This window comes from Tachyglossus aculeatus, chromosome 3 (assembly GCF_015852505.1).
Source record: "Tachyglossus aculeatus isolate mTacAcu1 chromosome 3, mTacAcu1.pri, whole genome shotgun sequence".
Lineage (NCBI taxonomy): Eukaryota > Metazoa > Chordata > Mammalia > Monotremata > Tachyglossidae > Tachyglossus > Tachyglossus aculeatus.
In genome coordinates this window covers 75,963,802-75,989,231 of record NC_052068.1, presented here as the reverse complement: position 1 = coordinate 75,989,231, position 25,430 = coordinate 75,963,802, and the positions used below count along the sequence as shown (strand labels likewise).

Below are 25,430 nucleotides of genomic sequence, written 5' to 3'. Positions count from 1 at the left end.
ACAGAGGCCCAGAGAAGTGAAGTGACTTGCCCAAAGTCACACAGCTGATGAGTGGCGGAGCCGGGATTTGAACCCACGACCTCTGACTCCAAAGCCCAGGCTCTTTCCACTGAGCCACACTGCTTCTCTTGAGCCACGCTGCTTCTCCACGCTGGATTCAAAGAGTTAAGCTAATCCAGAGCTTGCCAAGGGGTCGCTCTAGATGATACATCAGGTAGGGTTCATGTTTCTTAGAAAGGATGAGGATAATCTGTTTGCAGGTGGATAATTTACTATTTTATAAATGGATCACTCTGTCTCAATAAATGTAGCTTTAATTTTCCATTATAGACCTATCGAGTTGCTCCCCCTTCCTCAAGAGTATTCTAGTATTAGAGGAAATAGGCTAAACATCTCCTGAATAGCACTATCAAAAAGAAAAGAAAGATTGAAAATCACTGATCGGTTCCATCAATTCTAGCTAAGGATCTAGTCCGTTTTTAGAGATGCCATAAGCACCCTCATGGAATATCCTTTGATAGCGTATGAAACATAATTGAAAAAAAAATGGGTCAAAAGGAAGAAAAACAACAACAAATGAAAACAGATAACTCCTCAAATATTTCCAATAATAATAATAATGATGATGGCATTTGTTAAGCGCTTATAATGTGCAAAGTTCTAAGCACTGGGAGGATACAAGGTAATCAGGTTGTCCGACATGGGGCTGTCTTAATCCTCATTTTACAGATGTGGTAACAGGCACAGAGAAGTTAAGTGACTTTCCCAAAGTCACACAGCTGACAAGTGGTGGATCCGGGGATTAGAACCCATGACCTCTGACTCCCAAGCCCGGGCTCTTTCCACTGAGCCACGCTGCTTTTCTCACTGCTTCCAAGGTGGCAATGAATTGGACAAAGAAGTAATAGTCAGACTATATGTTGGTTTTCGAAAAAATCCTCATTGGTGTTTAAGATGCTTGATGAGGAAAGTAAGAAACACTAGCTTTTGGAGAGGAAGTGGACTCAAAGGAAGGGTTTCTAGTTGAACTTCAAGAGGTTTTGGCTGCCATGGAAGAAAACCTCCTTCAAAGACCAATTAGGTGAACTATTATTGTCTTTAAAAGGGTAATGATTAAACTGTTTGTAAATTACAGCCGCAAACTCATCACTTGGCTAACTGGGCTACCAATCAACATGAAAGAAAGTCCAGATCCTGACATTTGGCTATGGTCTCTAAAGGGTATTGGAATACCTAGAAGCTGCTGATCTTCCATTGTGGATAGGGAACGTGTCTTTCAACTCTTTTACTGTATTCTCCCAAGCGTTTAATATAGTGCTTTGCATGCAGTAATTGCTCAATAAATAGGATTGATTGATGGGGGACTGATTTTCTTCTGCCTACCTCAGAACGAAACAAATGCTTTCTGCCCCTCCCTTTGGGTTTGAGGGAAGAAGGGATTGAAATGTTGGTTTGGACTGGTGTTTGCACGGGTGGCACTGGGCCTAGAGATAGCTGTGTTGTTGGGTGGAAGGAATTGAAGCAAGCTCTCTTCCTTAAGCAGGGCAGAGCTGTATTGCAGTCTAGCCTCTAGACTCTAGAGTTCCCCATACCCACACTCAGTCAAGAATGATGGAATCCATCCCCCAGATGTCCCAGGCAACTCATCTTCCCCATAGGGTTGGCAGATGTTACAGTATGTCTCCCCATCCTTTGACAGTAGATCATGCTGAGGGCTAGAAGAAGGCAGTGGGATTTCTTTTCAGGCAGAGTTTCCCCATTAGGGTGTGGATTCTTTCCTGTTTGGGAAGGGGTGAAGGGATCCAAGTTTCAAATAAAAGATGGAAACGGGAACCTTGAATGTTGCAGCCAGCGCCCAGGTCGCTCATCATACCCAGCAGACCGTTGCTGTCTTTGGCGGAGGATGGTCTCAGAGGAATTTGGGTTTTCTGTGGCGTTGCTGACTCCTGTGTCTCCTGGAGTGGAGCATCGGGGGTCTGGGGCAGGTATGGCAGCACTGAGCCCTCACAGCCAGGGTGGAGCATTTCCCAATGGCTTTCAGCTTCTGGCAGAAATGAGCTGACAGCTTATCACCGCTGCATGGAGGATCTGAGAGAAGGAAACAGACGACAGTGAGTGGAAGCTCTGCCGCGTCTGCAGACAGCACTGCCCTGGCTTGGCCCAGGGATGGGGGAACAGGGCACATAGGGAGGAGTATTCACTTTCCCAGGTCTGTTTCTGCCTTTCTTACATCCCAGCTGGTAGTCGTGATGTGCACCTTTATGCATTTCTGTGTGTTCCTGTGTGTTTTCCATGTCCTTATAAATAATAATCGTGGTATTTGGTAAAGCACTTGTTATATGCCAAGCATCATGCGAAGAGCTGGTGTAGATTCAAGAAATCAGGTAGGACATAGTCCCAGCCTAAGGGGATGGGAGAATAAGTATTTAATCCGCATTTTATAGATGGAAAAACTGAAGCCAGAGAAGTTAAATGACTTGGGTAAGGTCACACAGCAGGCAGGTAGCAGAGCTCGTATTAGAATCCAGGTCTACTGCCTCTCAGGCCTATTTTCTTTGGATGCTACTTCCCACTTAGGTATATATATTTATGTGGAGGGCGGGTGTATTTGTTTTGCCTGCGTAAGTGTGCTTCTGGGGAGGTAGGCATGTGTATATACACACCTACACACAAATATACACAAATGTAGATATATATGTGGTGGGGAGTGAGTATATATGCATATGTATTGATAGGTAAACATTACGTGGTATGCCTGAGTGACTCTGAATATGAAATATGTTTGTCAATTGGGTTGCAAGAGAAGTATAAGGGTGTGTGTGTGTGCGTGTGTGTGTATATACACACACACGCACACACACACAGTGACACCTAGATTCAGAGGGTTGGGTCAGAATTCTTCATCCCTCCAGCTGACTTCTTGATCCCCAAAGGAGCTCCACGGAGCCCTTGACCGCCCCAGCCAGGATCTTCCATTTCCTGGAGTTGAGAGGCCACCCTACTGCCTGCCAGGGCAGTTGTGTGCATTGTGTGAGAAATGCCCCCTCCCTGGGCACTCCCCTCCAGGGCCCACCACCTCTCAACTGCTCCAGTGCTCCCCTCCCCACCCCCCAGCCTTTTTGGTGTCTAGGGTGCTTTGAGGGTCAGGGGTTGTGGGTTCTAATCCCGGCTACACCACTTGTCTGCTGGGTGACTTTGGGCAAGTCACTTAACTTCTCTGTGCCTCAGTTCCCTCATCTGTAAAATAGGGATTTAAACTGTGAGCCCCATGTGGGACAACCTGATTACCTTGTATCTCCCCCAGTGCTTAGAACAGGGTCTGGCACGTAATAAGCACTTAAGAAATACCAAAATTATTATTATTATTACTATTGTTATTGAGGGGTGGTGAATGGCCCAGTGGTTTGGGGCCCTGGGGGAGGTGGGGGCAGCAGGATGGTTTAGCAATGTTTACGGGAGCTGTGGGGAGGGAAAATTCCTGGATGTGCCCTAAGTGGTAGTTAGGTAAAGGGTAGCTGGGTCAGAAGGGCTGAAGGGGCAGATGCAAGTGAGGGGTGGCCCAGGCCTGCAGAAGGACTAATAATAATAATAAATGATAATAATAATAATAATAATAATGGCATTTATTAAGCACTTACTATGTGCAAAGCACTGTTCTAAGCACTGGGGAGGACACAAGGTAATCTAGTTGTCCTACGGGGGCTCACAGTCTTAACCCCCCTTTTACAGAGGAGGTAACTGAGGCACAGAGAAATGAAGTGACTTACCCAAAGTCACACAGCTGACAATTGGTGGAGCCAGGATTTGAACCCATGACCTCTGACTCCAAAGCCCGTGCTCTTTCCACTGAGCCACGCTGCTTCTGGCCCAGTCATCAGGCTGATTCCCAAGGCAGGATTAGTGCCACCAGGGTTTCAGGAGGGACAGACACGTCAGCAGGACCTACTTTGGATATCGCAATCCACGTGGCTTACTGAAAATGGCACCGCCTTGGGAGTCAGACGTCGTGGGTTCTAATCCCAGCTCTACCACTTGTCTGCTGTGTGACCTTGGGCAAGTCATTTAACTTCTCTGTGCCTCAGTAACCTCATCTGTAAAATGAGGATTAAGGCTGTGAGTCCCACATGGGACAACCTGATTACCTTGTAACTACCACAGCACTTAGAACTGTGCTTGGCACATAGTAAGTGCTTAACAAATACCATCATCATCACCACAGCCCCCATTCACACGCTGCAGAGAAGCAGCATGGCTCAGCGGAAAGAGCACAAGCTTTGGAGTCAGAGGTCAGGGGTTCAAATCCCAGCTCCGCCACTTGTCAGCTGTGTGACTTTGGGCAAGTCACTAAACTTCTCTGTGCCTCAGTTACCTCATCTGTAAAATGGGGATTAAGACTGTGAGCCCCCCGTGGGACAACCTGATCACCTGGTAACCTCCCCAGCGCTTAGAACAGTGTTTTGCACATAGTAAGCGCTTAATAAATGCTATTTTTATTATTATTATTATTATTATTCATGGCACAGTGGGGCAGAACAGGATTGATTGCCCCATTCCAATTCTATGTAAACGTCTGCATTCTTAGAAATCATGACTCACACCGGCTTAAAAATCAGCACTGATCCACCTGATCGGGGCCCAAAAGAGTTAGCATGGTGGAGGTGAGAATTAGAACCAGCCTGCAGACTTTTTAAGTCTACAAGGGACACTTTACCATTCATTCAAGGCTCACACCATTTTGTCCGTCTTCTAGACCATCTCCACCCTTTGTTCTCCAGTGCGTTGCATGCCTCATTCCTCTCAGGCTCACCATCTCACTGTACCTTGCTCTTCATTACCACCTCTGACCCCTCCCTCACATTGTTCCCCATCAAGTCCACCAGACCACAGCTCTCCCCTTCTTCAAAGCCATACAAAAATCCCTCCTCAGACAGGAAAGCCATACAAAACTCCCTCCTCGAACAAGAACCCAGTAACTCACAACACCCCAGCCACGTGAACCCAAAATCCAGCACTTACCTATTTTATTCCTATCCTAGCTACTTTTGTACAAGCCCATTTTCTTATTTCTCCATTCATATATTTATCTTTTCATTCAATTACGTATTAGCTATTTCACCTTGTCATCTGGATACCGTTTCCTGCTCTAAACTTGTTCTTTCCTCCTGTCCTACTCTTTATAAATTATTTTTGTCTGGTCTGTCTCCCGCATTAGATTGTAAGATCCTTGATGAAGGACATGGGCTTGCTTCTTGGGCAGAGTCCCCAACTGCTGAAAATGATTTTTAAACACAATATGACTAAAAAAAATCACTATCTTTCAATTTTATGAACTGCAATAATTTGACATAATATGATTCAAAATTAATTAAAAAAAATGGAGCTGCCTTTAAATGTTTTTAGGCATCCAATAGTAATTTCATTATAAATACTTAGTAATGTCAGTGTTTCTAATGTTCTGATGCTTGTGATCGTATGTCACTTACAGTCACGTTATCGACCATTGCTGTAACACTTTGTTCAGAACCATGTTTAACATCCAGTAACTCCTCCAACAAAGGACTATACATTTCACTTCATATCAATTAGAGAAGCAGCATGGCTCAGTGGAAAGAGTCTGGGCTTGGGAGTCAGAGGTCGTGTGTTCTAATCCTGGCTATGCCAATTAGCTGTGTGACTTTGGGCAAGTCACTTAACTTCTCTGGGCCTCAGTTACCTCATCTGTAAAATGGGGATGAAGACTGTGAGCCCCACATGGGACAACCTCATCTCCTTGTATTCCTCCCAGCGCTTAGAACAGTGCTTTGCACATAGTAAGCGCTTAACAAATACCAACATTATTATTATTATTATTATTATTATTATTATTATTATTATTCTCTGGTCCTCAGTTACCTCATCTGTAAAATGGGGATGAAGACCGTGAGCCCCATGTGGGACAATCTGATCACCTTGTATCCTCCCCAGTGCTTAGAACAGTGCTTTACACATAGTAAGCGCTTAAATGCCATCATCATTACTATATCAATCAACCATATTTATTGAGCACTTAACTTTGTGCACAGCACTGTTTCAAGTGCTTGGAAATGTACAATATAACAGAATTGGTAGACACGTTCCTTGTCCACAGATACTTTATAGACTAGGTTTTTGAGTTTCAGGGCTAAGAAAATAAGCTCCATTTCTGCAGTTCCATGTGGAAGTGCTAATTCTGAGTAGATACAAGATGAGGACTAAGGGCCAGGGGGGTGAATTTTTTCCCATGGTCATCCTGCAGCCCAGTGTGCTGAGAGCCCTGGTTTCTGGCCATTCTGCCCTTCTGCTTCTCTTGGTGAGGGATAAGTCATGACTTTTAGACTGTGAGCCCACTGTTGGGTAGAGACTGTCTCTATATGTTGCCAATTTGTACTTCCCAAGCGCTTAGTACAGTGCTCTGCACATAGTAACCGCTCAATAAATATGATTGATGATGATGATGACCCAAAGCAGGCAGATTTGGAGACTCCCAAATCAGAAGGCCACAGCTGCCCTAACCAAAGGGCACCAAGGGCCTCTGTAGCAGAAACCTGATGCTGTGATCTTTGGCTTGGCACAATTACCCATTCTCCCTCACACCTCTCCTCCCCACCTCCCATATGTTTGCCAGGGCAACTGCGTGCTTTATCAACCATCTCCATAAGGCAGAAGCTTGCTGCAGTGTCGGGGCAACTATGATTGCTTCACTCTTTCTGGGAAGAACACTCACAGACTAAAAAGCATTCAATTCCGGAGAAGCATAAGGTGCTTTTGTTACTGGTGAAAATGTAACACAAAACAGTTTCTTAAGTCTCAGGGGAATTGTTTTCCGTTTGGGCTTCAACTATGAGAGACACTGCAGTTGGGCAAGCAGGTCTTATTCATTCATTCAATCATATTTATTGAGCACTTACTGTGTGCAGAGCACTGTACTAAGTGCTTGGGAAGTACAAGTTGGCAACATATAGAGACGGTCCCTACCCAACAGCAGGCTCACAGTCTAGAGGGGAGACAGACAACAAAACAAAACATGTGGACAGGTGTCAAGTCATCAGAATAAATAGAAGTAAAGCCAGATGCTCATCATTAACAAAATAAATAGAATAGTAAATATGTACAAGTAAAATAGAGTAATAAATCTGTACAAACATATATACAGGTGCTGTGGGGAGGGCAAGGAGGTAGGGTGGGGGGATGGGGAGAGGAAAGGGGCTCAGTCTGGGAAGGCCTCCTGGAGGAGGTGAGCTCTCAGTAGGGCTTTGAAGGGAGGAAGAGAGTTAGCTTGGCGGATGTGTGGAGGGAGGGCATTCCAGGCCGGGGGGAGGACGTGGGCCGGGGGTCGACGGGGGGACAGGCGAGAACGAGGCACGGTGAGGAGGTGAGTGGCAGAGGAGCGGAGGGTGCGGGCTGGGCTGGAGAAGGAAAGGAGGGAGTGAAGTAGGAGGGGGCGAGGTGATGGACAGCCTTGAAACCAACTGAAGAGTATTTCCATTAGATAGGTGGGGAGAAAATTGAGATCCTCATTCCATAGTGCCCCCAATTGTGAGTATTGTTTGTGCTGTGGGCTAAGAGGGTCACATTGATTACATGGAAAAAACATTGCAAATATTTATTGTTTTAATAATAAAGAGGACCAATGCAATTAAATCCTTCAGTGTTCTGGCCACATCCTGGGATATGGTGTAATAACAATACTCTGAACAGGAAGAACACTTCTATTTTTCCAGAAGCACTTTCTCATTAATCATCACCTATTATCCTCACAACATCCCTGTGAAGGAGGGAAAGGCTGGTGTTATTTCATCTCCATTTCACAGATGAGGCAACTGAGGCACAGAGAGGTTAGGTGGTGTGCCTGAGGTCACACAGCTGGTGAGGGGAAGAGCTGGCATTAGTTGCACAAAATGGGTATGGAATCTAACTTCCTTCACTTAGTCCAGCACAAGATTTTCACTGTCCTACCAGGAAGGACAGGCATCTCCCCCTCTAGACTGTAAGCTTTTTATGGGCAGGGAACATGTCTACCAACCCTGTTGCATTGAACTTTCCCAATCGCTTAGTACAGTGCTCTGCACATAGAAAACACTCAAATACCACTGATTGTTTCATAGCCAAAACAGTCCTAGATGCACGCATCCTTGGCTACCAAGAAAATGTCATGTGTGTGACGACACACAAAAGTACACAGAGAACAAGCGTGACACAGCAGATAGAGCATGGGCCTGAAGGTCAGAGGACCCGGGCTCCAATCTGGGATCTGCCCCTTACCAATTTAGGTTTTTTTTAATGGCATTTTTGAACTGCTTACTATGTGACAGGCACTGTACTAAGCGCTGAAGTAGATACAAGCTAATCAGGTCAGACAGAGTTTATGTCCTACATGGGGCTCATATTCTTAATCCACATTTTAAAGATGAGGTAAGAGAAGTTAAGAGACTTGCCCGAGGTCTCATGGCAGACAAGTGGCAGAGTCAGAATTATAATCCAGGTCCTTCTCACTCCCAGACCTGTGATTTTTCCATTTGGACATCCTGTTTCCTCACCCCCATGGCTCAGTTTCTTCAACAATAAAGGGGAATGCAGCTTCCCTGACTGTGAGAAAGGAAAACTATCATCCCATCTCCTGGTCTCTCAGCACTTTCATGGAAGATTGAGTTTGGAGATTCCCAGAGAAAGGGGTATTTATATAAGGATTTGCCCTTTTATAGAAGAAAGGTAAAGCTAGCAATCCATATTTCTTGCTACTCTATGGCCTAGTAGAAAAAAGCACTAACCTTGTAGTCAAAGGACCTGGCTTCAATCCCAGATCTGCCACTTGCCTGTCGCGGGACCTAGGGCAAGTCACTAAACAGCTCTGTGCCTCAGTTTCCTCATCTGTAAAATAGGATCTAAATGACTCTTCTCCCTCCCCTTAAATATGGGTTAGGGGCTGTATCTGACCTGAATGTTTTGTATCTAGCCCAGCACCTATTACAGTGCACGGCACATATCAATCATACTTATTGAGCGCTTATTGAGTGCAGAGCTTTGAACTAAGTGCTTGAGAGAGTACAATGTAACGGGCATGTTCCCTGCCCACAGTCAGCTTACAATCTAGAGGGGTTGACAGACATTAATGTAAATAAATAAATTTTGGATATGTGTATAAGTGCTGTAGGGCTGGGAGGTGGGAATGAATAAATGGAGAAAGTCAGGGCTACACATAACGGAGCTGAAGAAAAGGAAAAGAGGGCTTACTCAGGGAAGGTCTCTTGGAAGAAATGCACCTTCAATAAGGCTTTAAAAGCAGGGAGAGTAAGCCCAGGCTGAGCCCCCTTTTTCCTCTCCTCTTCCCCATCTTCCCCGCCCTACCTCCTTCCTCTCCCCACAGCACCTGTATATATGTTTGTACAGATTTATCACTCTATTTTACTTGTACATATTTACTATTCTATTTATTTTGTTAATGATGTGCATTTAGCTTTAATTCTATTTGTTCTGACGACTTGACACCTGTCCACACGTTTTGTTTTGTTGTCTGCCTCCCCCTTCTAGACTGTGAGCCCGTTGTTGGGTAGGGACCGTCTCTATTTCTTGCTGACTTGTACTTCCCAAGTGCTTGGTACAGTGCTCTGAACACAGTAAATGCTCAATAAATACAATCGAATGAATGAATTGTCTGTTGGATATGAAGGGGAAGGCGTTCGAGGCCAGAGGCAGGACACTGGTGAGAGGTCGGTGGTGAGATAGACAAGATTGAGATACAGTGAGTAGGTTAAATACCATGAGTACTATTAGTCTTAAGAATGAAAAATCACACAGGAGCTCTGAAGAGAGTAGTACAACAATGTATGGGCCAGAAATTCAGTGTCCACCTCATCCAAGTCCCTGTCGGCAATTGGCATGAGAGCTTCTGGGAGGCTTGCCCTTCGGTTTTGCTCCTCTGATTACTAGCTTGTTCTTTTTATAAAGGCAGTAAGAGATGAGTTCCTGCCTGTCTCTCTTACAATTGTTCGAGAGTTAAGCTAATTATCACCAGGTATTGTCTGTCACCACATTCTGGCCCTGCTATAAGCAACACTACCTTTGTCACAACCCTCTTAAGTGGGTTGCCATCTAATGAGACATGCAAGGCACACAGACAACCCAGTCTCAATTGTGTATATATGAATTCCACTGGCAATTCCACTGATACCCTTAGCACTCATGAATATACATCCACCAATAGCCCTGTTAATTTACATACTCATTAATTTTGCTACGTTCTTGCCGTTACCAATAGTATCCATACTTTCCCTCCTGGTCTTACAGTGTAGTGAGATTGAATGCAATACAGAACACTCAATTTCAATCCCACAGATTTTAAAATCCTTGAGGCCAGGGATCATGAGAAGCAGTGTGGCATAGTAGAAAGGGGATGGGCTGGGGAGGACCTGGGTTCTAATCCCAGCTCTGCCACTTTAATTGCTGTGTGACCTTGGGCAAGTCACTTTAACTTCTCTGTGCTTTAGTTCCCTCATCTGCAAAATGGGATTCAATACCTGTTCTCCTTCCTACTTAGACTGTGAGCTCCATGTGGGACCTCATTAACTTGTATCTACCCCAGCCCTTGTTATAATTCTTGGCACATAGTAGGCACTTAACAAATGCCATTAGTACCATTATGTTTTCATACTCTCCTGTATTCTCCCCAAGTGTTATTGTAGTGCTCTGTATTAGGTGCTCAATAAGTGATTGTGTATACATAGATTTTTTTTGCCTGTCTGTACCATTATATCTTCATACTCTAATGTATTCTCCCCAAGTGTTATTGTGGCTCTGTACATATTAAGTGATCCATAAGTAGTTGTTTATATATATTTTTTTGCCTGCCTGTCCCCCCTATTAGATTGTAAGCCTTTTGAGGAAAGGGACCGTTTCTTTTATGGTATATTCTCAAGTGCCTCGTTTAGAGTCCTGGGTCCATTAGTTGCAAAGTACACCCCATTACACACAGTAAAGGCCCAATAAACACCAGATTAAAAGAGCAATTCAAAATCCTTGTTTTGGTGTCACATTTTAGTGCCCTTTCCCATCAGATCTTTTGCACCAGAGTGGCTAACAAATATATGTAGCGAGTTTCACCTCCAGATTCTCTAGTGAGTTTCCCCTGCTCAGTCTTCAGGGGCCGTGCCAAAATAAGCATTTACAAAAAGAAGGCAGCTGATCAAAGGGGGAGAGGGAAAGGATCTACATAATCCACAGACCGATCACATGGCCCCAGATACTGGAGACCTGATTGCATAGTGAGGGGATGAGGGAAAGTACTCAGGGTAAGATAGAGGTCAAAGGTTTGTTTCTGTAGAGTCCATGGGCCAAGATGGAATGGATTGAGGAAGCTCTCCTACCACAGGTTAAAGCATTCCTGATGTGCTGACAGAATTCCTGGTGTCAGTACTTTATGGGTCAGAGAAAATGGGAAGAAGGGATGGCCAGAGGAGTCACAAAGGGAGCAGGAAGGTGTTCTCTATGAGGGATAAGCGAGCAAGCCAATGAGGATAGATTAGAACTTAAAAAATGAGATAAAGGTAGGGGAGGTCAGTTGTTTGATACTCCGGTAATATTTTTACTATGGAAAATTCGCACTAGCTACCCATGTGATTGTCATCCAGGGGAGCCTGGGGGGGGGGGAGGGGGCAAATGAGAATTAGGGGAAGAGGCAATTAGAGGACTGGGCACCATTTTGCATGTCCTGATGATTAAGAATTAGAAATCACCTACGAATTTAGGTTACATCATCATCTCACAAATATAAACAGAGGTGTCTTTCCTGTTAAAGGGATAACCTCTGATCAAACCTCCTGGGGTCTAGTCTTTGGGCGAGAGTTCAATCTTATTTGGCTCCTTTAATTGGTTCAAGTAAGGTAAACCACTTCAGAGAGCTGGAACCCCCAAGTTGGCTGTTAGTCTTTTCTCCCATCATCAGCAAACTTAATACAAATTCAAGGAAAGCAAAGCCAGGACATTTTTTATCAGTAAATTGCAGCCAACGAGCTGGGACTAAAAGTGGACAGGGAGGAGGGAGAGGGAGAAACACCTTTCACAAAGTTTTCAACAGGATGAGTGCTCTCCATAATGTGTTCCAAAATTATTCACAAATGGGCATCTTAGCATTCTAAAAAGAATGGTGAAAACATTAATGAATAGTCAACTTAGAAATGGTCCATCGTCAGACCTATCAATCAATTAACAGTATTGACTGAGCATTACTTTGTACTAATACTATACTAAGTGCCTGGCAGAGAACAAGAGAGGGGAAAGGCATGATCTCTATCTTTAAGAAGCTTACAATCTAATGGGGAAACCAGACGGATGCAAAATTTTTTATAGTTACGGGAGGAAGTTACAACTGGTAAAACCAAGAAAATTACCAATAGAAAATTAGCATGATCACATATAATAAACACTGTATTACTCAAGAGTGTGATGACAAACTAAAACTTACAACTGGATGGTAAATAGCTTGAATTTCAAGGCCGGCCCTGGAAAATCTCGATAACGTTCATCATTGTTCTTTGACAGTGGAATTTATTGAGTGCTTACTGTGTGCAGAGCTTGGGAAAGTACAATGTAATAGAGTTGGTAAACAAACCCTATCTACAAGGACCTTCCAGTCTATGGGAGAGACAGACAAAATGCATTACAGGTAGTGGAAATAGTAGAGTATAAGGATGTTTGCTTGAGTGCCATATAGCTGGAGTATCGAAGTGTTTAAGTGATACACAGTCAACTGTATAATTGACAGAGGAGAGGGCAGATTTTTTTATAATGCTACTTGTCAAACACTTCCTTTGTGCCGAGCACTGGTCTAAGTGCTGGGATGCATACACAGTAATCAGGTTGGACATAGTTTGTCCAGGAAATTGGGCAGAGATTAATGAAAATTGCTCTCCTTAATGATCTTTGTGTTGGGCCCAGCGAACAGTGGACAACTGCTTTGGGTTCCAAGATAACCTGTGACACCTTGGGCAAGTTACTTAACTTCTCTATGCCTCAGTTACCTCGTCTGTAAAATGGGGGGGATTAAGACTGTGTGCCCTGCATGGGACATGGATTGTGTCCAACCTAATTACTTTGTATCTAACCCCAGTGTTTAGAACAGTGCCTGGCACATAGTAAGCGCTTAACAAATACCATAAAAAATATCCCTAAATTTCCTGGGGAAGCAGCATGGCCTTGCATATTCATATTCAATCATACTTATAGAGCACTTACTGTATGGAAAGCACCATACTAACCACTTGAACACTGTACTAAGTGCTTGAGGAAAGAGAATGGGCCTTGGAGTCATATGCCCTGGGATCTAAACCCAGTTCTGTCACTTGTCTGCTGTGTGACCTTCTCTGGGCCTCAGTTTCCTCATCTTGTAAAAATGGAGATTAAATCCTACTCCCTCTTTCTTAGCCTACGAACCGTGGAAAGAGCATGGGCTTGGGAGTTGAAGGACGTGGGTTCAAATTGCGGCTCTGCCTCTTTGGGCAAGTCACTTAACTTCTCTGTGCCTCAGTTACCTCATCTGTAAAATGGGGATTAAAACTGTGAGCCCCACGTGGGACAACCTGATTACCTTGTATCTACCCCAGCGCTTAGAACAGTGCTTGGCATATAGTAAGCGCTTAACAAATACCATCATTATTATATGGGAGAGGTAGTGTCCAAACTGATTATCTTGTATCACCCCAGCACTTAGTACAGTGCTTGATACATAGCAAGTGCTTAACGAGTACCACTTAAATAAAACAAAATAAAACAACAAAAAAATTCAGGGATAATTTGGGTGGAGTCCTCTGTGAAGGTGATGGGCCAGACCATCTGACATTCAAAAGCACCTTCCTTGTCTTATGATTCTGCTGTGATGCTGGATATTTGTCAAAAAATTACAGCTGCTTCGTATCTATATTTACAGCTGCACATTACTTAGTTATGAAAATTCCCCTTCTTGATAATCAGAAATCAAATCCATTACCCTACCTGTGTTGATCCTGCACTCCTGGGTGTTACATTTCTGCAATTTGAGAGGTTTAGGTTCATGTTCACACTGGCTGGGGTCCTGCGTTTTATTGTTTTCCGTGCTAATGCACTGTACGATCCTTTGCTGAAGGCCACCTCCACATGAAACGGTGCACTGGAAGAGAAAGAAAGGTTATTTGGCAAACTTCTGAATGGAGAATTATGGAAATACTCTCAGTTTGACCCTCGCCTCTGAAGAACAACTCTGAAATTGCCAGTTGTTGAGGAAAGCTGAGGTATGTATCACTGACTGTCCTCAGTGTGGGAATTGGGAGAGTCTAGGAAGTCAACATGGAGCCCACCCTAGAGGACCTACATCTTTATTTCCACTAGATTGTAACTTCCTTGAGGGAAAGGACCCTTGCCCTGCTCTTTTTTTTTTTAAGCTTCCTAAATTGGAAGCTTGGAAAAAATGACTCAGACTTAGACTGCTACTTCACAATTAATTCCTGATTATTTCCTGATTTCTGCTATTTTCTCAGTGGTAAGATTATAAAAGGAATATATTTTCTCCCCAGGCAAATCATTCTTATTCTATGGCTTTGACAGTCGATCCACTCATTAAGAACTCTCATTCTTCCTCCAACTCAGTACTCTGGGCAAGTCTTTTGATTCCCATTCTCTAACTAGTGTTCCACTTCTCTTTCTGCCCCATGATGAATTGTACCTTGATTCCTTGATACACTCCCACCAAATTCTGCTTCTGCAGAGACATTATGTGATTAAAAAATCAAACACTGGAAATATTTTTAGCCTAGCTATGAAAAGAGCCCCAGTGAATTGAACATTGTGGAAAAGAAAATCTGAGCTAAAGGAGATACAGTGATTCTTATCTTTGAAAACATTTTATTCGTGTTCCGACATGAACAGAATGAGTCATAGGAATCAAGATCTTGTTTCTTGTAAGTAATGTTATCATATAATCAGATAATATATATATAATCAGATATCATATAATCAAAAAATCAGATAATGAGTTGCTTGGAATATTAAAGCAATGCTTACCATGCCTTAATACACTCCAAACTATTGCTGATATCCAAACCATTCAGGCAATTCAATATCATACTTCTGGAAGATGAACATATTTAGTTTTCTGCTTCAAAATGACAGTTATAATACTATGGCATTCTTTACCGTAAGAAGAGTGCCACATCAACTCAAAGGACCTATTTCAACTGGTGAGGATGAAAATAATAATAATAATGATATTTGTTAAGTGCTTACTATGTGCAAAGCACTGTTCTAAGTGCCGGGGAGGTTACAAGGTGATCAGGTTGTCCCACAGGGGGCTCACAATTTTAATCTCCATTTTATAGATGAAGCAACTGAGTCACAGAGAAGTTAAGTGACTTGCCCAAAGTCACACAGCTGACAGTTGGCTCAGCTGGGATTTGAACCCATGACCTCTGACTCCAAAGCCCAGGCTCTTGCCACTGAGCCATGCTGCTTCTCATCCTTTCTGGTAAAGGCAGTGTATCCTAGTGGACAGAGCACAGCCTGGGAGTCAGAGGGTGTGGGTTCTAATCCCAGCTCCTCTGGTCTCAGTTACCTCATCTGTAAAATGGGGATTAAGACTGTGAGCCTTATACCTAACCCAATGCTTACTACAGTGCCTGGCACATAGTAAGTGCTTAACAAATGCCATTAAAAACAAGGACAGAGTGTTACTGTTGCTATTATTGATAGAGTTTCCTTTCAAAAACCAAGGCAAGGTTTGGTGCGGTCACAAAGACTTTCAACCTGAAAACCTGCATGAAAGAAATGTTGTAGTGCTAGTGGTTTCCGAGTCCATCCGTTCTCTCTTGCCCCTGACATTTGTGATCTTGCTGGGGCAGTGTATGAACCGAATGAGTAATAACTGTTGTTATTTTTTTAAACTTTTTTAAATGGTATTTAAGTGCTTACTCTGAGCCAAGCACTGTACTAAGTCCTGGGGTAGATAGAAGATAATCACGTCCCACATGGGGCTCACGGTATAAGTAACAAAAGGAGAACCAGTAGTAGAATTCCCATTTTACAAATGAGAGAACTGAGGCAAAGACAAGTGAAGTGACTCGCCCAAGGTCTCACAGCAGACTGGCAGAGCCAGGATTAGGACCGGTATTTCTGGTGCTATCCTGCAGCTTCAAAGACTAGCAGGCAGCTGCCAGGGTAGCAGATTTAGTAGTTGCCGTGGCCTTTGCTGTCCACATTGGCCAGCTGTTTTCAGGATTCCTGCTCAACCTGCCCACCATATGAGATGCCCCTGATGATCCTTTAGTCAGAAGCAGTCACCAAGATGACACATCCAGAAAACACTTCCTTCTCCTGGCTGTTTCACCTTCCACCATGGTGATGGGGTCAGTCACACTTGTTGGACATGAAATATATTATAATAATTATTACTCCTATTACATCTATTCTCGTAATTCCGGAGAAGCAGCATGGTTCAGTGGAAAGAGCCTGGGCTTTGGAGTCAGAGGTCATGGATTCAAATCCTGGCTGACTTTGGGCAAGTCACAACTTCCCTGTGCCTCAGTTACCTCATCTGTAAAATAGGGATTAAGACTGTGAGCCCCGCGGGGGACAACCTGATCATTTTACCACCTCCGCAGCGCTTAGAACAGTGCTTTGAACATAATAAGCGCTTAATAAATGCCATCATTATTATTATTATTATCCAAAACTTTCAGCATTCAGTTCCAACAAGTACAGTCTAGAAGACAAGGTGACATACAGCTGACTAAAACCACGGTACATTTAGGGTCTGGGGAATTTCCAGAGTGATGAAAAGAAGCATGTCCTAGTGGTAAGAGCACAGGATTTGGAGTCGGAAGACCCAGATTGTAATCCCCTCTAGTTATGGCGAGGAGGCTAGAAACTAGCATTTGGTCCCCATACCAGTTCCCGAGAGGCCCTTCTGGCAATAAGGGTGAATGTGCCAGTTGTGAGGAGTGGAGCAAGATGCTTGGATTGTTTGTAGATTGTGTTGCTATGCACTTCCCTCATACCAATGGCCTGGCCTGATTCATAGGTTTGTTTACTTCATACTATATATTTCGGGGGGGCACACAAACAAGGAATTTGAGACCCACTATGGGCAGCTTGATAAGCAACGCCGCATCCTCCCTGCGGTTCCCCCGTGCAGCTTTGCTTGGGTCTCCCTGAGCACTCTGGGGTGTGAGTATTCCTACCCGATAAAACTGTAATCTTACATCGCATTGAGTCGTCGGAGTCTTTATCACTGCAGTACTGGTATCCGATATGAACCCCCTTTCTTGGCACACCCCTTTACAGAGAAGCAGCTTGGCTTAGTGGAAAGAGCACGGGCTTGGGAGTCAGAGGTCGTGGGTTCTAATCCCAGCTCCGCCATCATCAATCGTATTTATTGAGCGCTTACTGCGTGCAGAGCACTGTACTAAGCGCTTGGGAAGTACAAGTTGGCAACATATAGAGACAGTCCCTACCCAACAGTGGGCTCACAGTCTAAAAGAGTGGGCTCACAGTCTAAAAGGGGCTCACAGTCTACTCATCAGCTGTGTGACCTTGGGCAAGTCACTAACTTCTCTGGCCTCAGTAACCTCACCTGCAAAATGGGGATTAATACTGTGAGCCCCACGTGGGACTACCTGATTACCCTGTATCTACCCCAGCACTTAGAACAGTACTTGGCACTTAGTAAGTGGTTAATAAATACCATATTATTATTATTATTTATTGTAAGCTCTTTGTGGTCAGGGAATGTGTTTACCAACTCGCTTATACTGTACTCTCCCAAGTGCTTGGTACAGTGCTCTGCATATTGTAAGTGCCCAAAAAATACCACTGGATGATCGATTGCCCGCGAGTAACTTATTTGGTGATCTTGGGTACATTTCCTCATCTGTGAAATGGGGATAAAATGCCTTTTCTTACTCCTTCTTAAACTGTGCATTCTATAGGGGACAAGGATGGTGTCCGATCTGATAATCTTTTATGTACCCCAGTGCTTACCATATAGTAAATAGTCTTACTAAGCCTTCATTTTTCTCTTCCACTCCCTTCTGTATCACCCCAACTTGCTCCCTTTACTCATCACCACCCCTCAAGTCTCCCAGAACTTATGTATATATCCATAATCTATTTATATCATGTCCGTCTCCCCCTCTAGGCTGTAAGATCATTGTGGACAGGGAATGTCCCTGTTATATTGTTGTGGTGTACTCTCCCAAGCACTGAGTAAAGTCCTCTGCACACAGTAAGCTCTCAATAAATATGATTGACTGATTAGCAAATACCACAACTATCATAGTGACCTGAGCATCCTCATCTCTAGCTTTTAAGATTCCACTAAGAGACTCTACATCAAGGTAACTTTACTTTGAAAAATTGAATGGCTAATTATATCTCATCCAATGTACCACTTCTGATAAAATCTCATTTTCCTAATATTATTTACCTTCCTTGCCTTTAACTTCATATCTGCATTTAAAGCATTTTACCAAGTCTTGGGAATAGATAAACATATCTGCAGTGTGTTCAACAAAAAACCTATGAACGTTTAGCTGGTAGTTGAAAACTATGATAGCACTTTCTTGATTGATTTGAAATTATAATGAATAGGAAATGAAATATGCCCTAGAGGAGGGTTTTGTTAAATTCATTCATTCAATCGTATTTACTGGGTGCTTAGTGTGTGCAGAGCACTGTACTAAGCACCCAGTCATAAGGAATTTGAGCTTTAATTACTTATGAAAATAAAATCAAAATTGTACGGACTAGTAGGAACAACTTTAGTTGAATAACACAGAGTTCTCAGAGGAAGATGACCACAGATTTTAATGATTCAATTGCTTTCTGACACAGGAGCCAGAAGGAAGATAATCCGGTAAATAGAATAATCTGGAAGTGATGTAATGATTATTTTTTAAAAATCCACCACTTTTTTTCTTTACTCCTCTTCCTACTAATGCTATAAATCTTCGATATTTTCAGACTGAAGGCTTTAAAATGATAGTGTATTTTGTCTTTTGTTGTAGTTCACCTTACATTCCACAGTCATCTTCACATAAGCGCTCAATAAATATGATTGAATGAATGAATCCAATAGGAACTGCTTACCAATGGCTTTAAAGCACTGTCAGCTTGCCCCTTCGTACCTTGCCTTGCTGATTTCTACTGCAACCCAGTTCACAGACTTCATTCCTCTCACACCAAACTACTAACTGTACCTCAATCTCATCTACCTCACCAGTGACCCCTTACCCAAGTCCCTCTGGCTTGGAACCCCCTCCACTTTCATATAAGACAAACCACCACCTTCCCCACTTTCAAAGTCTTAATAGAATCACATCTCCTCCAAGAGGTTTTCCCTGATTAAGCTGTCATTTCCCCTACTCCCTCTCCCTTCTGTGTCATCTAGGCACTAGGAGCTTTCTGCTTTATGCACTTAATAATAATAATAATGATGGTATTTGTTAAGTACTTACTACGTGCAAAGCACGGTTGTAAGCACTGGGGGATACAAGGTGATCAGGTTGTCCCACTTAGAGCTCACAGTCTTAATCCCTATTTTAAAGACGAGGGAACTGAGGCCCAGAGAAGTTAAGTGACTTGCCCAAAGTCACACAGCTGACAATTGGCGGAACCGGAATTTGAACTCCTGACCGCTGACTCCAAAGCCCGTGCTCTTTCCACTGAGCCACGCCGCTTCTCTGACATTCACCCCACCCTCAGTCCCACAGAACCTATTTACATATCCTTAATTTATTTTACTATAATAATAATTGTGGTACTTGTTAAGTGTTTATTAGGTGCCAAGCACTGTTCTAAGCACTGGGGTAGATATGAGTTAATCAGGTGGCACACAGTCCCTGTCCAACATGGGGCTCCCAATTTAGTCCCCATTTTACAGTTAACTGAGACCCAATATCTGTCTCACCTTTTGGACTCTCAGCTCCTTGTGAACAGGGATCGTGTCTCCCTACTCTGTGGCAATGTACTCTCCCAAGTGCTCAGTACAGTGCTCTCAACACAGTAGGTACTCTGTAAGCACAATTGATTGAATGATTGATTGATCGCATAAACAGCAATCATTTTATCTCACCCTGCAATCAGCCCTCCCTGTTTGTTAGATGGCAACGATGATACGCAGTGGTTCGGGACAGATCTTGAAGAACTCTGTTCAGGGGGAAGGGGGAGTGTGAGATGCACAGAGCACTATCACTATAATTAATTCTTCCACACAGCTTTTCAATAGGTCAATCAACGACATTCATTGAGTGCTTACTGTGTGCAAAGCACTGTACTGAATTCTCAGGACTGCAGTTTGTGGTTCCCAATGTGAAACTTCATCATCCAGTCCTTATTTTTTTGAGTGCTATTTGTTAAGCGCTTAACTATGTGTCAAGCACTGTTCTAAGAATTAGGATAGATACATGCTTATCAGGTTGAGCACAGTCCCTGTTCCACAAGGGCTCACAGTCTAAATTGGAGGGAGGAGGATTTAATCCCCATTTTACAGATGAGGTAACAGGCACAGAGGAGTTAAATGACTTGCTCAGTGTCACACAGCAAATAATCGACAGAGTCAGGCTTAGAACCCAGGTCCTCAGCTACCCAGGCCCCTCTCTTTTTTTCAAGTGTTCACTATGTGTCAGGCACTGTTCTAAGGGCAGGAATAGATAAAAGGTTAACAGGTGGGACACAGCCCCTGCCTCAAATAGTGCTCTGAGTCTAGGTAGAAGAGAGTAGGAACTAAGGAACTAATCTCATTTTACAGATGAGGAAACTGAGGCACAAAAATATGAAGTGACTTGGCCCAAAGTCACATAGCAAACAACAGGTGGAACTGGGATTAGAACCCAAGTCCTCTGACCCCAGGCCTGTGTTTTTTCCACTAAGCCATGTTGCAGCCCTTTCACTGCTGCTTTTGCTCTCCTGCTTCTGCCTCTGCTCTACCTCTGCCCCAGTTCCCACTAGGCAGGGAATGTGTCTGGGATATCGTTGCATTGTACTCTCCCAAGCACTTAGTACAGTGCTCTGTACACCTAAGCACTCAATAAATACAACTGACTGACTATCATGGCCTTTCCTGAGTGTTCCTTCCTAAGCCTGCAACACTCTACTCCCTCCTTTCATAAGATGGGCAGTTTTGGCTAATCTTCAATCACTAGGGGACTCAGGTAAGGATGAAACCAGCTCAGACCTTTCAAAACACTTCACTTCAAACTCAAAGGGGATCAACTGTTCGAATTGGCTGATGGAGTCTCAGGGCCTTTCCTGCCAATAAATGAACCCAGAGCATTGGATCTTCACCTAATAGAAAACCTGATTTCCTAAACCAACAGATGAAAGGCAGGAAAGTAGTAAGTAAATAGGCCTAAGGGAAAAAGATATTAATAAATTCACTCGGGAGCAATCAGGGATTTAACAAATATTTACCACATTCCAGGTTCCGGTGACCCAGCGAGAACAAGGATGCTCATTACATTGGGCAGAGGAGTTAGGTTTTTTCTTCCAATCACAATGACGTCCTGGGCAGTGCACTAGCCTCTCCCTAAAACCACCGCCGCATGACTTAGAGCACTGAAACACAACAATGAGGAAGGCATGATTAACAGGGAAGTGGTCTAAGTCATAGTTCCCCTAGGAAATATTTCATTTTGCTCTGTCAAACACATTTTTGCAGTATGCATCAGTTGCTCTCCCTGAAGAACATCTTACTTGTGCCTTGAGAACTCTGGATGCTGTCATCTTAGATTTTACTGTACATACCTGTGAGCCCACTGTTGGGTAGGGACCGTCTCTATATGTTGCCAACATGTACTTCCCAAACGCTTAGTGCAGTGCTCTGCACACAGTAAGTGCTCAATAAAAACGATTGAATGAATGAATACATAAGAAAATTAAAGACAATGGTCCCAGCTGACCTGCAGTGAGTCACTGGCAGGAGAATGGTGAAATTTATTCATGTACCAAGAATATGTGCAGTAGTGGTGCTCTATATAGGGTTGTGACAAGGGATTTCTGCATGCCTGGTCTGTATTTCCCCTTTTTTCCTCTGAATCTCCTCTCTCTACAGGACTATGGGCAGATGCCACACTGGTACATGCATGCACACTCACACACACACACAGTCCTCCCACTCTTTAGTCTCTCTGTCCCCGTCCTTCAGTAAACACACCTAGTTCCTATGGGAACGGTGAGGCAGAGAGAATGCTGCTTAAAGAAGAGTCAATCAACCTAGAAGTCATACAATTTTGCTAACAAATCACAGGTCATAGGCTCCTGGTTCTCTTACCTCTGCTGCTGATTCTTTTGTCGCTTTTACCAGCTCTTCTTCTGCCCCCGGCTCCCTAGCTGTGGGTATCTCTCAAGGCTCTGTTTTGGGACCCCTTCTTTCCTCATTTTACATTCCCTCCCTTGTTGCGCACATCCACAGCTGGTTCCTCAGCTTCAAATGCCAACTCTAGGGAGATGACTCTCGAATATACCTCACCTCACTAGCCCCAACCTCCCTCCTTCTTGAAATTTTGAATTTCCTCCTGCCTTCAGGTACCACTATGCAGATGACCCACCGGCCAATCAACCTCAATATAAAACACTGAACTTCTTCTCTTCCCTCCCAAGTCCTCTCCTCTTCCTTACTTTCCCATCACAGTTGACAGCACCTTCATCTCTCTCCAGCTTTCAAGCCTGGCCTTATCTTAGACTCTGTTTCTTTCAACCCCAATATTTAGTCTGTTATCAAACTTTCAATGTTTACCTATTTCTCCCTGCAACAAGCAGAAATTCCCAGCCATTGGCTCTACAGAGCTCAATCATCTCTCTCCTATCTACTCAAACACTCTTCTCCCACGACACTCCAACTCACTCTCAAGCCAACCCATTCACTGTGTTTGGTTCTCATCTCTCTCATCAGCAACCCCTTACTTATGTCCTCATGAACTGTCTGTAATTCTCTTCCCCTTCATAACCAGTAGACTACCACTTTTCCTATCTTCAAAATCCTTCTGAAATCACATCTCCACCAGGAAGCCTTCCCCATATTAATCAGCATGGCCTAGTGGGTATAGGATAGGCTTGGGAGTGAGAAGGGCCTGGTTCTAGTCCCAGCTTCACCACTTGTGTCCTTGGGCAACTCACCTCGCTTCTCTGTGCCTCAGTTAATTCATCCTTAAAATAATCATTATGGTAATTGTTAAGTGCTTACTATGTGCCAAGCTCTATACTGAGCACTGGGGTGGATACACCAAATGGGGTTGGATGCAGTCCCTGTCCCACATGGGCCTCACTGTCTCAAACCCCAATTTATAGATGAGGTAGCTGAGGCACAGAGAAGTTAAGTGCCTTGCCCAAAGTCACACAGCAGACAAGCGGTGGAGCCAGAATTAGAACCCATGACCTTCTGACTCCCAGGCATGTGCTCAGTCCACTGTTGCAGTGAGCCCCACGGGTGACAGGGACTGTGTCCAGTCTGATTACCTTTTATCTACCCCAGCACTGAGAACACTGCATGGAACATAGGAAGTGCTTAACAATTACAATTAAGAAAAACAAAATCTCCAATTGTTCCTACCTTATATAATCTGACTGCTGCAAATAATAATAAATTATTATTAATAAATGCTAAAACACTCACAGCTTCCAGCAGAACTCTTACATACATATATTATGATAATGATAGCATTTAGAGAAGCAGCGTGGCTCAGTGGAAAGAGCCCAGGCTTTGGAGTCAGAGGTCATGGGTTCAAATCCTGGCTCTGCCACTGTCAGCTGTGTGATTTTGGGCAAGTCACTTAACTTCTCTGGGCCTCAGTTCCTTCATCTGTAAAATGGGGATGAAGACTGTGAGCCCCCCGTGGGATAACCTGATCACCTTGTAACCTCCCCAGCACTTAGAACAGTGCTTTGCACATAGTAAGCGCTTAATAAATGCTATCATTATTATTACCTTATATACTTCGTTACATTCTATCTTTAACTTATTTAAAAGTCAGTCCCCGCCCTTCTCCTCTCCCTCCCCCCCACAGATTGAGGATTTACAATTTCCCATGTCTAATACAGTGCTCTGCAAACATTAGGTGTTCAGTAAGTGCTATTGATTGATAAGTTCCTACCTACTCTGTTCTTTGAAACACCTTCCCTTCCTCCCTCCAATAGAACATTGTATTTCATTCTTACAATAGCAGTCAAGGTCCATACTAGAGAATAATGGTATTCACAGCCTCCTGGTTTTGCTATAACCTTTCATGGTGTTCTCTGGGCACTGGTCACAAGTGCTACTACCCCAGTCCACCAATGTCAGTGAAAATACTTTGGCTCTGTATGGAGCGGAGCCAAATTAATCAATCCATCAATTATATTTATAGAGCGCTTACTCTGTGCAGAGCACTGTATTAAATGCTTGGGAGAGTACATTTGTTTTGTTGTCTGTCTCCCCCTTCTAGACAATGAGCCCATTGTTGGGTAGGGACCATCTCTATATGTTGCCAACTTGTACTTCCCAAGCACTTAGTACAGTGCTCTGCACACAGTAAGCGCTCAATAAATACGATTGAATGAAATGAATGAACGGAGTCGGTAGACATGTTCCCCTCCCACAATGCGCTCACAATCTAGAGGAAATCAGTGTCAGAGGTGTCAGTGTGATTGTGTACCAGGTGGTATCTCACTTGTCAGAGCCTCAGTATGGGTTTGATGGCTTGCCCACAAGGAGCTTACCCTGAATTGGAGGATTCCCCATGTAGAAGCATTAGGGTGCAAAAATATACTGCTACAGGAAATGTATTATGACTGTTGTAGATTTGTGATGTTGATCCTTAGAAACAGGTCTTTTCATTTTTTTTTAATCTTTAGGAAACCAGGGACAACATTACCGTCCCTCTCTTCATGGGGGGTTGGGAGGGTGAATAGAAGCAGTGTGGCTCAGTGGAAAGAGCCCGGGCTTGGAAGTCAGAGGTCATGGGTTCTAATCCCGGCTCTGCCACGTCTGCTGTGTGACCTTGGGCAAGTCACTTAACTTCTCTGAGCCTCAGTTACCTCATCTGTAAAATAGGGGTTAAGACTGTGAGCCCCACATGGGACAACCTGACCACCTTGTATCCCCCAGTGCTTAGAACAGTGCTTCACACATAGTAAGTGCTTAACAAATGCCGCCATTATTATTATTATTATTATTAATAAGGACATAGACTGTACTTGTTCTCTAGACGGTAAGCTCACTGTGGGCAGGGAATGTGTCTGTTGCATTGCACTCTCCCAAGCACTTAGGACAGTGCTCTGCACAAAGTAAGTGTTCAATAAATGTGGTTGACTGACCCAATAGATAGTTAACTAAAGGAGAACAAGAAAGCAAGCAAACCAGCAGGCCTTAAGATCAACGTATTCGGTCTTAACTCCGCACCTCAGACTCACAGCCAGGCTTG

General features: G+C 43.7%; 1 protein-coding gene across 2 annotated transcripts in view; it reads right to left on the bottom strand.

Moving 5' to 3' along the window:
- Positions 1 to 1,296: 1,296 nt before the first annotated feature.
- ADAMTS12 (ADAM metallopeptidase with thrombospondin type 1 motif 12) overlaps positions 1,297 to 25,430 on the bottom strand; it is a 345,960-nt gene continuing 321,826 nt past the window's right edge. For both annotated transcript variants that reach the window (XM_038743882.1, XM_038743883.1), the window contains 3 exons: positions 21,445 to 21,588; positions 14,002 to 14,155; positions 1,297 to 2,088 (listed from right to left, as the gene is read on the bottom strand). In XM_038743882.1, coding sequence (XP_038599810.1) covers positions 1,910 to 2,088; positions 14,002 to 14,155; positions 21,445 to 21,588 — 477 coding nt within the window. In that variant the 3' untranslated portion in view covers positions 1,297 to 1,909. The remainder of the gene's footprint in view (positions 2,089 to 14,001; positions 14,156 to 21,444; positions 21,589 to 25,430) is intronic.